This window comes from Armigeres subalbatus, chromosome 3 (genome assembly GCF_024139115.2).
Source record: "Armigeres subalbatus isolate Guangzhou_Male chromosome 3, GZ_Asu_2, whole genome shotgun sequence".
Lineage (NCBI taxonomy): Eukaryota > Metazoa > Arthropoda > Insecta > Diptera > Culicidae > Armigeres > Armigeres subalbatus.
The window spans coordinates 227,427,524-227,442,972 of record NC_085141.1 but is presented as its reverse complement, the minus strand read 5'-3'; the positions used below and the strand labels follow the sequence as shown (position 1 = coordinate 227,442,972).

The 15,449-nt window shown below is 39.6% G+C and overlaps 1 protein-coding gene across 6 annotated transcripts in view; it reads right to left on the bottom strand.

Annotated features, from left to right (window-relative positions):
• The window catches only part of LOC134220547 (uncharacterized), a 120,109-nt gene extending 112,782 nt beyond the window's left edge, over positions 1-7,327 (bottom strand). The window contains exons 1-3 of one of the 6 annotated variants that reach the window (XM_062699633.1): positions 6,885-7,312; positions 6,418-6,577; positions 5,926-6,286 (exon numbers count right to left, since the gene is read on the bottom strand). In XM_062699633.1, coding sequence (XP_062555617.1) covers positions 5,926-5,937 — 12 coding nt within the window. In that variant the 5' untranslated portion in view covers positions 5,938-6,286; positions 6,418-6,577; positions 6,885-7,312. Of the gene's footprint in view, positions 1-5,925; positions 6,287-6,417; positions 6,578-6,880 lie in introns of all 6 variants that reach the window. The other 5 variants (XM_062699635.1, XM_062699631.1, XM_062699636.1 and 2 more) reach the window with 5 other exon arrangements.
• Positions 7,328-15,449: the final 8,122 nt, after the last annotated feature.

Genomic DNA, 15,449 nt, shown 5'->3' with positions numbered 1-15,449 from the left:
TAAAATTTTAACATAATACATAAACAGGTACAAATATGTTGTGATTTTTAAGGTATTTCCATATTCCATACACATATTTGGAGCATACAAATAAATGCTAAGTTCGTGCTCGTTTGTAAAATTCAGTCTAATTTGATTAAATTTAAAATGTTGATTCGTTTATTGGGATTAGCTGCAATTTTACACGTCGTTGAATTTTCAAAACTATTTACTGTGTATGTTAATACCTTTCTTCAAGTATGAGCAATAACATTACTCGATAGGCACTACTGTTGAAAAATTAAAAATACGCGGTAGTATATTAGAAATATCAACTAATATCGTTATACTTATCTGTGTTCAAACTATAATAATGCCGCATAATTAAAATGGCAATATAATGAGCTTAACATCTTGTGCACAATGATGCACAATTAAACCCATCTGCCCCGTTGGTGGCACATATTCCCGTGCAAATCAACGTGAATTTAAAAGTCAATCATCGCCCCAGCAATTTACCGTGGCCCGTGGGCACATTTTATTCACTGTGCGATCTTTAGTGGAAACTTAATTATACAATATTCTGTTGTGCTTCCTCCCGCCATACGCGTTAGTCGAGACCGGGCCGCACCGCGGCGCACATCCACCGCCACCAACGTCCTCGATGCTAAGCCTACCGCGCTGCACCATATTCCGGTTCTGTTTGCTATTTGGCGAAGCGAACAGGCAGGCGAGCTTAGAAACGAGAAACCGCACCATCACGATCGCCAAGTGCATCCACCTAGCAGTGATACGTCCGGCCATATTGGTTACGAACAGCTAATGTGAATCGGATGACAATACCCGTCCGACAGCGAATCAGATCAGGAAGGATATAGTCATTTTATTAGTTATCCACTTTGAAACCATATCCATCACCGGTAAGGCGAGACAGATCCAGGGTCCGATTATACTCATATCAAATAGGGGAAAAAGAAGTTTTCGGTATTTTAGTGCGGTGTTATGTGCAAAAACGATTCATTAGATTTCGTTTTCTCTCGCACTGCGTCTCAAGTGTTGATGGTAGTCCGATTCAGGGAGCGAAGAGCTCTCTGATTTCGATTTGTTTGTTGTTTGTGCCTCTCTGTAAATGTAGTCAGAGGAAATGACTTATACTGAAACTTTAGTATGTTTAGAATAAGTGATTGTTTTGATAGTTGATTATAACCCTTGCTAAAAACTGTGCCGTTAACTTGGAAAACCATTTGACACGTTATTTTCAATATTTATATTCAAATTGTTTAAAAAGAATATATATTTGCATATCTACTTAGTGTCAATTTTATATCCAACTCCATGACATCAATATCACCTCATCTAGCATCGACACATCCACCCCAACTGGTCACATTAATATCGCTCGCACATGTTCGTCGTTACAATTGTACATGCTATTGGGGAAAATGGTCTGCAATGATTCACCCACGTTAAGTTGCTTAATGCATAGCAAAAGCAGTCAAGTACCAATTTGAATCGACGAAACAAACATTTTCTTTGCAGCAATTCAGCTATCCAGCCAGAATCCTGATATAATAATTCAATGCAATAATGAAACCGATAAAAGCGGTAAAATTTATAGATGAAAAGTTATTAAGTGAAAAAGCATGAAGATAGCCCATTGAACCACACTTCCTTATTGTGTCGAACGTGTTCCTCATCTCTTTGTCACAAGTTTTTGTATTTGAGTTTTTATGTCTCTTTTCATCTACAGTGCACCTCACCCAGTCAACTTGATAAAACCATCCCAGCTCGCATGGAGTTTCGTATTTTCCATCTCGCTTCTTTCCGTATGCTAAGTGTAAAGTTTTTCCTTTACCTCTCTTGCTCCATTTTACTTTGCGTTCTGTTCTGCGAGGTACGGTACATGCATCTTCACTCTACCCACCTCTTCTATCACGAATCTGACTCTCGACTTGTTTTGCCCTGCCCAACACAGTCAGTGATCCAATTCAGCAACGAAAGCGTGAGCGATTTTATGGTGGAGCACTAATTACTGTTGGTGGTAGTTGCGCGAGCTCGCTTCCCTTGTGTGTTACACACGGCAAAGGGGTGTTCGCGATAAGCGCGGTAATGACGTGCTTCTTGGAGGCAGAAAAAAAATGCGGAGATAGAAGCAAAACAGAGCCGTTTTGAAAGTCGTGAACTTGAATAAGTTTTCATTAATCTCCGGTATCAAATTAATCAGAAACGATTTATCTGTACGGATACGGATGGATTGGTGATGTATGGAATATATGATAGCTACTGTTTGTATTGTGTTTAGCGACGTAGTGATATTCATTATCACAGTATGATTATTCTAGTCCAGAATTGCACACAAATGCACACAAAGAAACTTGACTATTGACTTGACTATCGAATGTCATTCCTGTTATTTCCAGACTTTTCCAGTACTGAGCAAAGCAAGTTAAGTCGTTTAGATTGCACAAGACTGAGAAATTATTATTTTATTATAATGAAATATAATATGTGTAACTGATATCAGTTACTTTATTATGATTTTTTTTATTTCATTTATGGATATTTCCGTACATAGTGTAAGACATGTTGTCATATTCAAAAGATTTGTTCCTGAAAATCTATGAAATATAAAAAAAAATGCTAAAATAATGAAAAAAAAACTCTAGAGGAAACACACAACAAGAAAAATTTTCCGAGGAAATTCGATGGAATTTTCCGAAGAAATTCGAGGCTTATTCGAGAAATTCGAGGCTTATTCAAGTTCCCAAGGAAATTTGATGGAATTTCCCAAGGAAATTTGATGGAATTTCCCAAGGAAATTTGATGGAATTTCCCAAGGAAATTCAAGAGAATTTCCCGAGGAAATTCAAGAGAATTTCCCGAGGAAATTCAAGAGAATTTCCCGAGGAAATTCAAGAGAATTTCCCGAGGAAATTCAAGAGAATTTCCCGAGGAAATTCAAGAGAATTTCCCGAGGAAATTCAAGAGAATTTCCCGGAGAAATTCAAGGGAATTTCCCGAGGAAATTCGAGGGAATTTCCCGAGGAAATTCGAGGGAATTTCCTGAGGAATTCGAGGAATTTCCTGAGGAAATTCGAGGATTTTCCTGAGGAATTCGAGGAATTTCCTGAGGAAATTCGAGGAATTTCGAGGAAATTCGAGGAATTTCGAGGAATTCGAGGAATTTCCTGAGGAATTCGAGGAATTTCCTGAGGAATTCGAGGAATTTCGAGGAATTCGAGGAATTTCGAGGAATTCGAGGAATTTCGAGGAATTCGAGGAATTTCCTGAGGAATTCGAGGAATTTCGAGGAATTCGAGGAATTTCGAGGAAATTCGAGGATTTCCAAGGAAATTCGAAGAAATTTCCCAAGGAATTGAGGAATTTCGAGGAATTCGAGGAATTTCCGAGGAAATTCGAGGAATTTCCTGAGGAATTCGAGGAATTTCGAGGAATTCGAGGAATTTCCTGAGGAATTCGAGGAATTTCGAGGAAATTCGAGGAATTTCCCGAGGAAATTCGAGGAATTTCCTGAGGAATTCGAGGAATTTCGAGGAATTGAGGAATTTCCTTGGGGGGAAATTCGAGGAATTTCCTTGGGGGGAAATTCGAGGAATTTCCTTGGGGGGAAATTCGGGGAATTTCCTTGGGGGGAAATTCGGGGAATTTCCTTGGGGGGAAATTCTAGGAATTTCGAGGAAATTCAAGGAATTTCGAGGAAATTCGAGGAATTTCCGGAGGAATTCGAGGAATTTCCTGAGGAAATTCGAGTGAATTTCGAGGAAATTCGAGGAATTTCCTGAGATAATTCGAGGAATTTCGAGGAATTCGAGGAATTTCGAGGAATTCGAGGAATTTCCTTGGGGGGAAATTCGAGGAATTTCCTGGGGGGGAAATTCGAGGGAATTTCCCGAGGAAATTCGAGGGAATTTCCCGAGGAAATTCGTGGGAATTTCCCGAGGAAATTCGTGGGAATTTCCCGAGGAAATTCGTGGGAATTTCCCGAGGAAATTCGTGGGAATTTCCCGAGGAAATTCGTGGGAATTTCCCGAGGAAATTCGTGGGAATTTCCCGAGGAAATTCGTGGGAATTTCCCGAGGAAATTCGTGGGAATTTCCGAGGAATTCGTGGAATTTCCTGAGGAAATTCGTGGAATTTCGAGGAAATTCGTGGAATTTCCTGAGGAATTCGTGGAATTTCGAGGAAATTCGTGAATTTCGAGGAATTCGTGAATTTCGAGGAAATTCGTGGGAATTTCGAGGAATTCGTGAATTTCCCGAGGAATTCGTGAATTTCGAGGAAATTCGTGGAATTTCCGAGGGGAAATTCGTGGAATTTCCTGAGGAATTCGTGGAATTTCGAGGAAATTCGTGGGAATTTCCCGAGGAAATTCAAAGGAATTTCCCGAGGAAATTCGTGGGAATTTCCCGAGGAAATTCGTTGGAATTTCCCGAGGAAATTCGTGGGAATTTCCCGAGGAAATTCGTGGAAATTTCCCGAGGAAATTCGTGGGAATTTCCCGAGAAAATTCGTGGGAATTTCCCGAGGAAATTCGTTGGAATTTCCCGAGGAAATTCGTGGGAATTTCCCGAGGAAATTCGTGGAAATTTCCCGAGGAAATTCGTGGGAATTTCCCGAGAAAATTCGTGGGAATTTCCCGAGAAAATTCGTGGGAATTTCCCGAGGAAATTCGTGGGAATTTCCCGAGGAAATTCGTGGGAATTTCCCGAGGAAAGTCGTGGAATTTCGAGGAAATTCGTGGAATTTCGAGGAAATTCGTGGGAATTTCGAGGAACTCGTGGAATTTCGAGGAAATTCGTGAAATTTCGAGGAAATTCGTGGGAATTTCCCGAGGAAATTCGTGGGAATTTCCCGAGGAAATTCGTGGGAATTTCCCGAGGAAATTCGTGGAAATTTCCCGAGGAAATTTGTGGGAATTTCCCGAGAAAATGCGTGGGAATTTCCCGAGGAAAGTCGTGGTAATTTCCCGAGGAAATTCGTGGGAGTTTCCCGAGGAAATTCGTGGAATTTCGAGGAAATTCGTGGGAATTTCCCGAGGAAATTCGTGGAAATTTCCCGAGGAAATTCGTGGGAATTTCCCGAGGAAACTCGTGGGAATTTCCCGAGGAAATTCGTGGGAATTTCCCGAGGAAATTCGTGGGAATTTCCCGAGGAAATTCGTGGGAATTTCCCGAGGAAATTCGAGGGAATTTCCCGAGGAAATTCGAGGGAATTTCCCGAGGAAATTCGAGGGAATTTACCGAGATTCCTCCGAATTTCCCGAGAAAATTTCCTAAGGAAATTTGGAGGAATTTTCCGAGGAAAGTCGGAAGAACTTCCCAAGGAAATTCGGAGAAATTTCCGAGGATATTCGGAGGAATTTGATGGTCTCTTCAATATCGACTCATGGATGAATGACTGTAATGCGACGTGAGGGAAATAAGAATATTTTTCGTGAGGAATATTTTCCTGGGAAGATCCTTTAATTACGCAACGCAAAAAATCATCATTTCCAACCCCCTACCCCTATGTCACACTTTATGTATGAATCATTTGAAATTATTGTACGAATTGTCACACTCCGGCCCCTTCTAAGCGTTACGTAATTTAAGGATGCTCCCTATGGCAAAATAAAAAATACAAAACAAATCTCGTTGCTTATTTTTGCTAACATGCGTGCTTACTGCTGAAAAAATCACAAAAATAAGGCAAAAATCAATTTCTTTTTCATTATTTTTCTTTTGATGGGTTGAACATTTCTGAACATTCTTTCAATTTGAGAGGGTTCGAAAAAAAATTTCTTCTGAAAATGTTATCTTTGAGGGGGGGGAGTTATGCCCAAAACCCCACCCGTGGCTACACCACTGATAGGAGCTATGAGTGGCGAGCCATTCCCATAATTATTTTATAAATACATGACTTTAATTTCCCTATTAAACAACTTACCTTAATATCCATAGTGGTATCTACGGCGATGTCAGCTAAATCCTAATAAAGCAACAAGAATGGCAGCACAAATTAATCCATAAATATTTGTGTCTGCGTCGTTACAGCAATTGTATTTGCCTGTAAGCAGTGGACAGGAATGATACACTTGTTATGTTGCTGCACTCTTTGCACGTTTATTTGCTTCTTTCGAGTGGGTTTAACTTTCTAGCTTTTGATTAGGTTTCTTCTTCCCTTGGTTTTCTTCTCGACACTTTCGTTTTTCATTTCACTTTGCACATGTGAATTTTAGGTTGCTATTTTCTTAAGCATTCAATTCTACCCGGCGCAGTTGTTTAATTTTATTTTAATTAATCATAAGCTACCAAAACGATCGGAAGAAAAAAACACACACTCATTCAGGTGGCATCCACGAGCTATCGACCCATTCCGTACGGAACAAATAAGCACCAACACTAGAACATGGCACTAATGTCACAAGTGCACACCCACCTTTTGGGAGTTCTAAATCGACGATGGATTGCTTGCAAATGCACAATTAAAATGCATTCAAAGCACACACAATATGCGACATGTGCGTACACTGTGTTGCTATTCTTTTTACGTCGTTAGCTGCTCGTAAACTAACAAGTCTGTGATGCAAGAGCTCTCGCTATAAAACCAACAGGGTTAATTTCCATATTGACTGGCCTTCCATACGCGAGCATAATAATATCAATACTTAACAATACAGGCTTACTTCCATTTGTGCGGTAAGAAACAAAACGGTAATGAATCATGGTTGTTTCGCAGACCTCTAATTCGGTAGTTTTATCTTATTATCAATAATCAATGTAATGTCATTACGAGCACTTACATACTTATCGCACAATTTGGAGTAAGCCTGTGTGTCATGTACGCTCTATCTCAGGGGTTCATTCATTTCTTTTCCTGCCACCCCACACAACATAAATACGCACAATAGAGCCGATCCAAGCCTGACGATTCTCAACAAGCTCACCAATCTTCTTCTTTTTATTCCTTTCCCCCCGAAAACAATCTTCCCGTCCTTCGCGCGAATCCACTGCCCACAAAAGTTTGCGGATGATCCGAGTTTTCACCTCCCCCTTCAGATGGTAGTAAGCGATGTTTTTCTCGTCGCCTTTTCAGTTCACCCTCTTCTCACTGCTTCCTCAGTCGTCCCCAACGACAGACGATGACGACGGCCAGCGCGAAACGAGGACGGCGGAAAAGAAAAAACACCGACAGAGAGGCAACTAATGCAAGCAATTTTTATTGCCGTTTCACCCTTCCGCGCGTTCTAATGCACAAAACTGAATCAAGAAAAAAAACGGTACTGATACTGATTTCCGCGATATCGAAACGCAGTACGCCTTCACCGCACGACGGTCTCTCAAAGACTGAGCGAGCGTAGCGCATCACAACTCGACAATACCATCACAAAACGCATACACCGAGGAGCGCAAAGCTTTGCGAGAGCGGTGGCGCCCGCTAGCACCGGCTACCGTCGAAAGAAGCTTTTCTGTCGGTATACACAAGCGCATAGCAACGACGCTGGAGCATAAACGCATACAGAGGGAACTTGGAGGTAGCATCATGTTTCCATTGATGTATTGAGCATAGGTGATTATGCTGGCGCATATTTTATAATTCTACCTTCTCTTTGACTTATTGACGTATAAGGTGCGTCATCATAGAATGAAAATAAAAATTTAAAATTATTTTATAAGCCATACGAAATGTGACAATTGCATTAAAAATATTTAATATTTAATAATATTTCATATATTAGGCCGTTACAGATACAGTGTCGACTCGATTTTGTAACTCCCCGTTTTTGTCTACCATCGATTCTATCACGTTTTCAAATATTACTGTAATTGTAGATACTGATCAACTCTTCAAACTTCAAACAAACTTTGGTTTTGAATTGCAAAGCCGCGTTGTACGGTAGATATGATACTCCAAACAGTAACATGTTTAACATTAAAAACCGAGATTAATCCACCTTGAAATATTTTCAGTCTCCAGTATTTAAAACGAGATCAAACTACTCAACTAACCAACACGACTGAGCGGGTGTCAAGGTAAAATTAATTACCAGTAGGTGAATTTGATCGGTGACAATAAAAACGAATGATAACCCGCAAATCAAGCTGCCTATCTATGAGGTACCTTTGGTAACTTTGCTACAAAGGTAGTATACTCGTGATTTCCAGAGATGTCAAAATTAAATAATCCAGAACTAACTAAATCGGTCCATGATCTGAATGAAACTCAATAGCGTTGAAACATGAATTTCGCCTTGGACGATTATTTTTTTTAAATTAATCATGTTTAACCTTAAAAATGAGCGATATGTAAATTTAAGAATTTCCACACATACGCACACTATGATAGCCCAAATTAGTATGTAAAAACTTATTTAAAATTTATTGATGAGCCGCCCGCTTATTTTGTTCTTTTTGATGCCCTGATGGTCTGAACAAAATTTCAGCCAAATCCGTCATTGTTTGAACGGTGCTAAACTCAGTGGAAATTTATTACATAGAAAAATGTATGGGAAAACATCGAAAAACAGTAGTTTGGAACTAGATGGCACCATTTACGATGAAGAACTATATTACTATGTTACTATGTTAGAACTATGTTACGGTAAATTCTTGCTAAATTTAATGCAAAATGCGTTGCGTTGCGTTGCGTTGTAACGGAGTATTTCGTAGATTGCATACTGATAGTTGTCATGTATATTCTTTACCTTTCTTACCCCAATTGCTTATGGATTTCCATTTGGGATTCAATGGAAATCCAATTGGGGGTCCAAAATGATAAAACATGAAAGCTATCATTGCCGGCCACGCCCATCTTCTCCGTTACTAGGAAAGGGAAGGAAATGATGATATGACATCTACCTAACGAGAGGCCAGCGACTCACCGACGCCCTCATAGATGTCAAGGAATTGGATGGTGGGTAGGGTATGTGGTTTAGGAGTATCATTATAAGCAAATGATAGAAAATTTGTGGAAATACGTTGGGAGTGACTTTGCTAAGAAATTTATGTCACTCCATTATCCTTGCCGATGATTTTCCTCGGATGGGGCGAAGGTATTAGCCTTGCCCTGGCTAATAGCCTAGCCTATTAACCGTTCAATTTTATGTTCGCCATGTCTTATCTTTTTGAAACACCTTATTTTACAAAAATGAGGTGAATTTTACAAAGGAAATGTATTCAACTTTTTTTTTTAAATAAAACTGTAGGTTGATAATACTTAAGAAATAAAAATACTGTAAGCCATGAAAACAGTTTGGATTATTTAAGAAGTTGTGAATTTCAAACCTATATCAATCTCTATGAAATTTTTTAAAGTATAATTTTATTTATCGTGAAATGGCATTTACTTTATTTGTTGTGAAGTAAATTTCAACAGAATACATATGTTTTATCTGGAAATGGAGTTGTATCTGCTTGTAATAATTAAGCAGAAAATCGGATCAACAGTTCAGAGGTAGTAATATTTTTAATTTGGATCTCGTGAACTAATGTATTCCATTATGGTGTTATTAATATGGGATTTTTGATCATTTCATACAAAGCATTTCATTGAGCAAAGAAAATGAAAATATTAAAAGGGTAAAAACTTAACTTGGTAACGGGATCTTCATATAATTTGGCTTCTTTTTTCAAATCACACACGACACTTATGGCTTAAAAATATTCACCGGAACCACTTGAACCTACTAATCTACTATTTTTTGCTTCACTTGCCGAACCACATTTAACACAAACTTTCAAATTAACTAAAACATATCAAAAGAAAAACGGAAAAATAAAATGAAAAAAAATGACAGCAACTTTAAGATGCATGCGTCCACGCGCAATGCTTGCTGCGACCTTTTTTTTCCTTGCTAAATTTAATGCAAAATGTTATGCTGAAAACCGCGAGAACCAATAGTGAAACTATTGAAAACAATCAATAAACACATGAATGATAAACAATCAAAAACTTTTTTTTCGTTATGCTAAATATTTAGCATTTTTCTCAAAGGTGATTCCTTCTGTGGGCGGGAAGTTAATGGTGCCATCAAGCTCCAAATTACTGTTTTCCGATATTTCCACATCAGGGATTGAAACCTGAAGAGAATGAAAAACTCTTTCACTTATCATCTCAGTATACAAATACAACAAAATACGTTATGTAGCATACCGCGAGAGACTTTTTTCGCGAGCTGTCATGATAAAGAACTGATTCGGGAGATATAACTTCTGCTTATTGGCATTACATCCCTACACTGGGACAGAGCCGCCTCGCAGTGTTCATTAAGCACTCCCATAGTTATTAACTGCGAGGTTTCTAAGCCAAGTTACCATTTTTGCATTCGTATATCATGAGGCTAACAAGATGATACTTTTATACTCAGGGAAGTCGAGACAATTTCCAATCCGAAACTTGCCTAGACCGGCACCGGGAATCGAACCCAGCCAACCTCAGCATGGTCTTGCTTTGTAGCTGCGCGTCTTACCGCACGGCTAAGGAGGGTCCACAATTCCATTTAATTCTACCACCTCGTAACACTTTTACATATACGTATTTCGACCTCAACTGTAAGGTCGTCTTCAGTGTCTCGTACTTCAGTCGAGTCAAGTACAATTTGCAAAAAAGAGAGCTAACCGCGGTGGAGGTTGGTACTCGGATTCTGATGGCTTTTCCGCAAACGTGACCTTTAAGTGGTCTTGTTGTGTAGGGGTTATCACGCCTATCTAGAGAGTAGGAGGTTGAGGGTTCGAGTCCCTCCAAGACACGTGGATTCTTTTTCGCAAATTTCATATCAATTTGTCCATTTCGAAACATATGCTGTGCATATGCACAGCCAAGATATTTAACAAAAAAATCCACCGATGCTTTATTCCGGGCAAACGTCCATTTTTAAAGAAGGGATCACACTCACCATTGCCTTATTCCGGGCAAATGCCTACTTTTAAAGAAGCAATCACATCCACCATCCAGAAGGAAACACATTAATTATTGCTTTTCACTGGGCAAACCATGATTCCGATGAAGGGTAACAATAATCATTGCTCTATACCCAACAAATGCATACTTTCTATGAAAGATTTTTCTGATGCTGTTCATAATTATCCCAAATGCCCTTCATGTCAAATGACCTTAAGCCAAATATTGTTATGTTAATGGCCTGCTTCATTCAGGGATATGTCATTTTCAGGGAAGTTAAAGTTGAAGTCATTTTTGGGGAACTGTTATTAACGGGAAAATGTTATTGTCGAGGATTTGCTATTTTTAAGGAATTCGGGAAATTTGTTTTCGGAGCATTGTACAATGTGAAAGAACCTCGAATGAACTAAATAAGAGGGATTTTAAATTAAGACGTATTCTGAACAATACCTAACCCCAACAACCTCCTACATTCCAAAAGTTTCTCCCAGCCTCTATATTATAGTTTTGGGCAGCGAATATGTTTTTACAAAATTGGTTTGAATTGACCCATGCGGTAAAAAGGTATACTAAACTGTTCGTTTAAAAAATATACCATCTCTCTCATTCAGCTATGACACTCCTATCCAATCTGATATAGTCTTCCTTAAACAGAGAATATGGGTTCCAAATTTAGTGGACATCGGTAAATGGGTTCAAAAGTTATGCTGAATTGTTCGATAACTAAACAATACCCCTCTCTCACACCATTCCCTTTTAAAATTACCTACCCACATCCACTTATATTGTTTCCTTAGGACATACAATATTTGATACAAATTTAGTTCAAATCGGTCATTGGGTTCAAGACTTACATTTAGTTGATCGATTGCTGAACAATACTCCTCCCTCCATACCCTCCCTATTTTCAAAGAGCATCCCTAATCACGCTATCGTCGTCTCCTTAATATGAAGAATGTGTGTTCCAAATTTGGTTGAAAACGGCCAATGGGTTCAGAAGCTACACAGAGTTGATCAATAACTTAGCAATACCCCCGTAACCCTCCCCTTTTCCAAAGAGCATCCCCAACCCCCCTATCGTCGTTTCCTTAAGACAAAGAATGTGTGTTCCAAATTTGGTTGAAATCGGCCAAGGGGTTCAGAGGCTACACTGAGATGATTAATAACTGAGCAATACTCCTCCCCGCACACCCTCCCCCTTTTCCAAAGAACATGCTTAGCCCTCCTTCAATGTCGTCTCCTTAAGATAAAGAATGTGTGTTCCAAATTTGGTTGAAATCGGCCAAGGGGTTCATAAGGTACACTGAGTTGATCAATAACTAAGCAATACACCTCCCCCCACACCCTCCCCCTTTTCCAAAGAGCATCCCTAACCCCCCTATCGTCGTCTCCTTAAGATAAAGTATGTGTGTTCCAAATTTGGTTGAAATCGGTCAATGGGTTCAGAAGTTATGCTGGAACATACATACAAACATACATACAAACATACATACAAACATACAAACATTGAGTTTTATATATATAGAAGATAGTAGAATTTTATGTCGGACTGTTCATGGGCATGTTAACTTCATTTCTTGCAAATCTTGGCTCAATCGGGCTCTTCCATTCAATTTCTTGTACGAAATAGTAACAGAGGTGTATTTTCCCATATATTTCTTTAAATTTCATGGATAGTAGTAAATTGGATAATATTCTTAGTTCTTAGTAAGAACTGGACAGCACACCCCAAATGAGAATATTCTGGAGCTCCGATTGCATTTTAAATAAATTTGAAAAATCAAAACCAACAAAACCAATGTGTTCAACTCACCCGTTTGACTATAAGAAAAAAATAACAGAAACTATCGGTTTTTGGAGGGCTGACTTTTAAAAATGTCCAAAACTAGTTGATTCATTCGATCATGCTTTGAATATGAACCGCAGCAATGTAACAACAAAATTCTCCCATAAGCATAATGTTGGTCTTCGACTTCAAAGGCGAGCTGTAGAAATGTCATGAATCCAAAAAAGTTCTTCTGACCATCAGTTCCAAAGCCGGCATGCGTTGTCCTACAAAGTTGCAGAAGTTAGATATCCTACATCAGCGGTTCTCAACCTGGGGTACATGTACCCCTGGGGGTACCTTTGCTGGCCTTAGGGGGTACCTCGGACGTAAATGCGTAATGGCGGATGAATAAAAATTGTAATAAAAAACTTTTTGATAAAGTTCTGACAATTTTTTATTCTAAGACTTTGTATTGTACATAATATGCATGGCGATCAGTAAATCGAAAACCTTTGAATCCTGAATCTTTTTATCCCAAGGACACAACGTCGTTTAAAAATCTTCAATGGAATCTACCATAGAGACAAAATGTTGAATAATATGTAAGGAATATATTTCTGAATTAAAATCAAGAATCTGAAGGCGAAAGCCTCTGAGAGACATAAAGACCTTTTTTCTGGGAAGCTCAGTAGCTTCGTTGCTAGAGGTTTGGAAGCCCCCTTTTAAGAGGCTTGGAGGCCTCCTTCCATGAGGCTTGGAAGTCTCTTTTCAAGAGGCTCTAAAGACTCCTTTCAAGAAGCACGGAAGCCTCCTCTCAGAAGGCTCGGAAGCCTCCTTTAAAAAGACTCGTAAGACTCCCTTCAAGAAACTAGAAATACTCCCTTCAAAAGGCTCAGAATTCTTCTTTCAAGAGGCCGGTGTTGAACTTAATCTTTAGATTAAAAAAACACATTGACCTTTACGATACCAGCAGACGAAAACGACCCAAAATTATTTTTCAATTTGCTCTCATTTCGTCAAGGACCACCCGATTTTAACGAAACAGGCATGGTTGGATCGAAAATTTAATATATTTTCAGGAAATGACTTGAGGGCGTGAATTTTCGTAATGGTTCCGGATTGAGGCCAAAACCCCGTGGGGTACCTATGGTAACCCAGAATGTAATTTTTCCAAGAAACTCACGAAAAAATGATTTTGTTCATGAAAAATCTATGAATGGTGAATCTAAATGCAATCATATGTTATATTTGAGATTTCAAGGACCCAGCAATTGGTTCCGGGTACATGGCTGCTTGATATCGGTTCCGGTAGGGACCTAAAGTGGACACTTCCGAAATGGATATATTGGAACCGTATAAATACCCAAATGACTTGAATTCATTCACAAAAGCAAAAGGAGCTCATGCATTATACTTTAAAGTGTGTTTGACCACCTTCAGGTGGCCAACCTGGAGCCGGTTCCGGTGGGTACCCAATAAGGACATTTACGGATTTGATCATGTTGGTGTCGTTCGACGGCTTAAACTTCGGGATTTTACTCGAATAAGCGATTCGAACTCATGCCGAATATTTCCAAGTGAATTTGGTCACACTCAGATGGCCAACCTGGAGCCGGTTCCGGTGGGAACCCAATGAGGACAATTACGGATTTGATCATATTGGTGCCGTTCGACGGCTTAAAATTCGGGATTTTCCTCAAACAAGCGACTAGAACTCATGCCGAGTACTTACAGGGGAGTTTGGTAACCTTTAGGTGGCCAACCTGGACCCAGTTCTGAGTACTTCCAAGTTATTTTGGTCACCTTCAGGTGGGGAGTTTCGTCAAGGATCACCCGATTTTAACGAAACAGGCATGGTTGGATCGAAAATTTAATATATTTTCAGGAAATGGCTTGAGGACGTGAATTTTCGTAATGATTCCGGATTGAGGCCAAAACCCGTGGGGTACCTATGGTAACCCAGAATGTAATTTTTCCAAGAAACTCACGAAAAAATGATTTTGTTCATGAAAAATCTATGAATGGTGAATCTAAATGCAATCATATGTTATATTTGAGATTTCAAGGACCCAGCAATTGGTTCCGGGTACATGGCTGCTTGATATCGGTTCCGGTAGGGACCTAAAGTGGACACTTCCGAAATGGATATATTGGAACCGTATAAATACCCAAATGACTTGAATTCATTCACAAAAGCAAAAGGAGCTCATGCATTATACTTTAAAGTGTGTTTGACCACCTTCAGGTGGCCAACCTGGAGCCGGTTCCGGTGGGAACCCAATGAGGACATTTACGGATTTGATCATATTGGTGTCGTTCGACGGCTTAAACTTCGGGATTTTACTCGAATAAGCGATTCGAACTCATGCCGAATATTTCCAAGTGAATTTGGTCACACTCAGATGGCCAACCTGGAGCCGGTTCCGGTGGGAACCCAATGAGGACAATTACGGATTTGATCATATTGGTGCCGTTCGACGGCTTAAAATTCGGGAATTTCTTCAAATAAGCGACTAGAACTCATGCCGAGTACTTCCAGGGGAGTTTGGTAACCTTTAGGTGGCCAACCTGGACCCAGTTCCGGTGGGAACCCAAAGAGGACATACCGAATTGGGCATATTGGCGCAGTTCAACGGCTTGAAATTTGGTATTTTCCACACATAAGCAAATGGAACTCATGCTGAGTACTTCCAAGTTATTTTGGTCACCTTCAGGTGGCCAACCTGGAGTCGGTTCCGGTGGGAACCCTATGAGGACATTTACGGATTTGATCATGTTGGTGTCGTTCGACGGCTTAAACTTC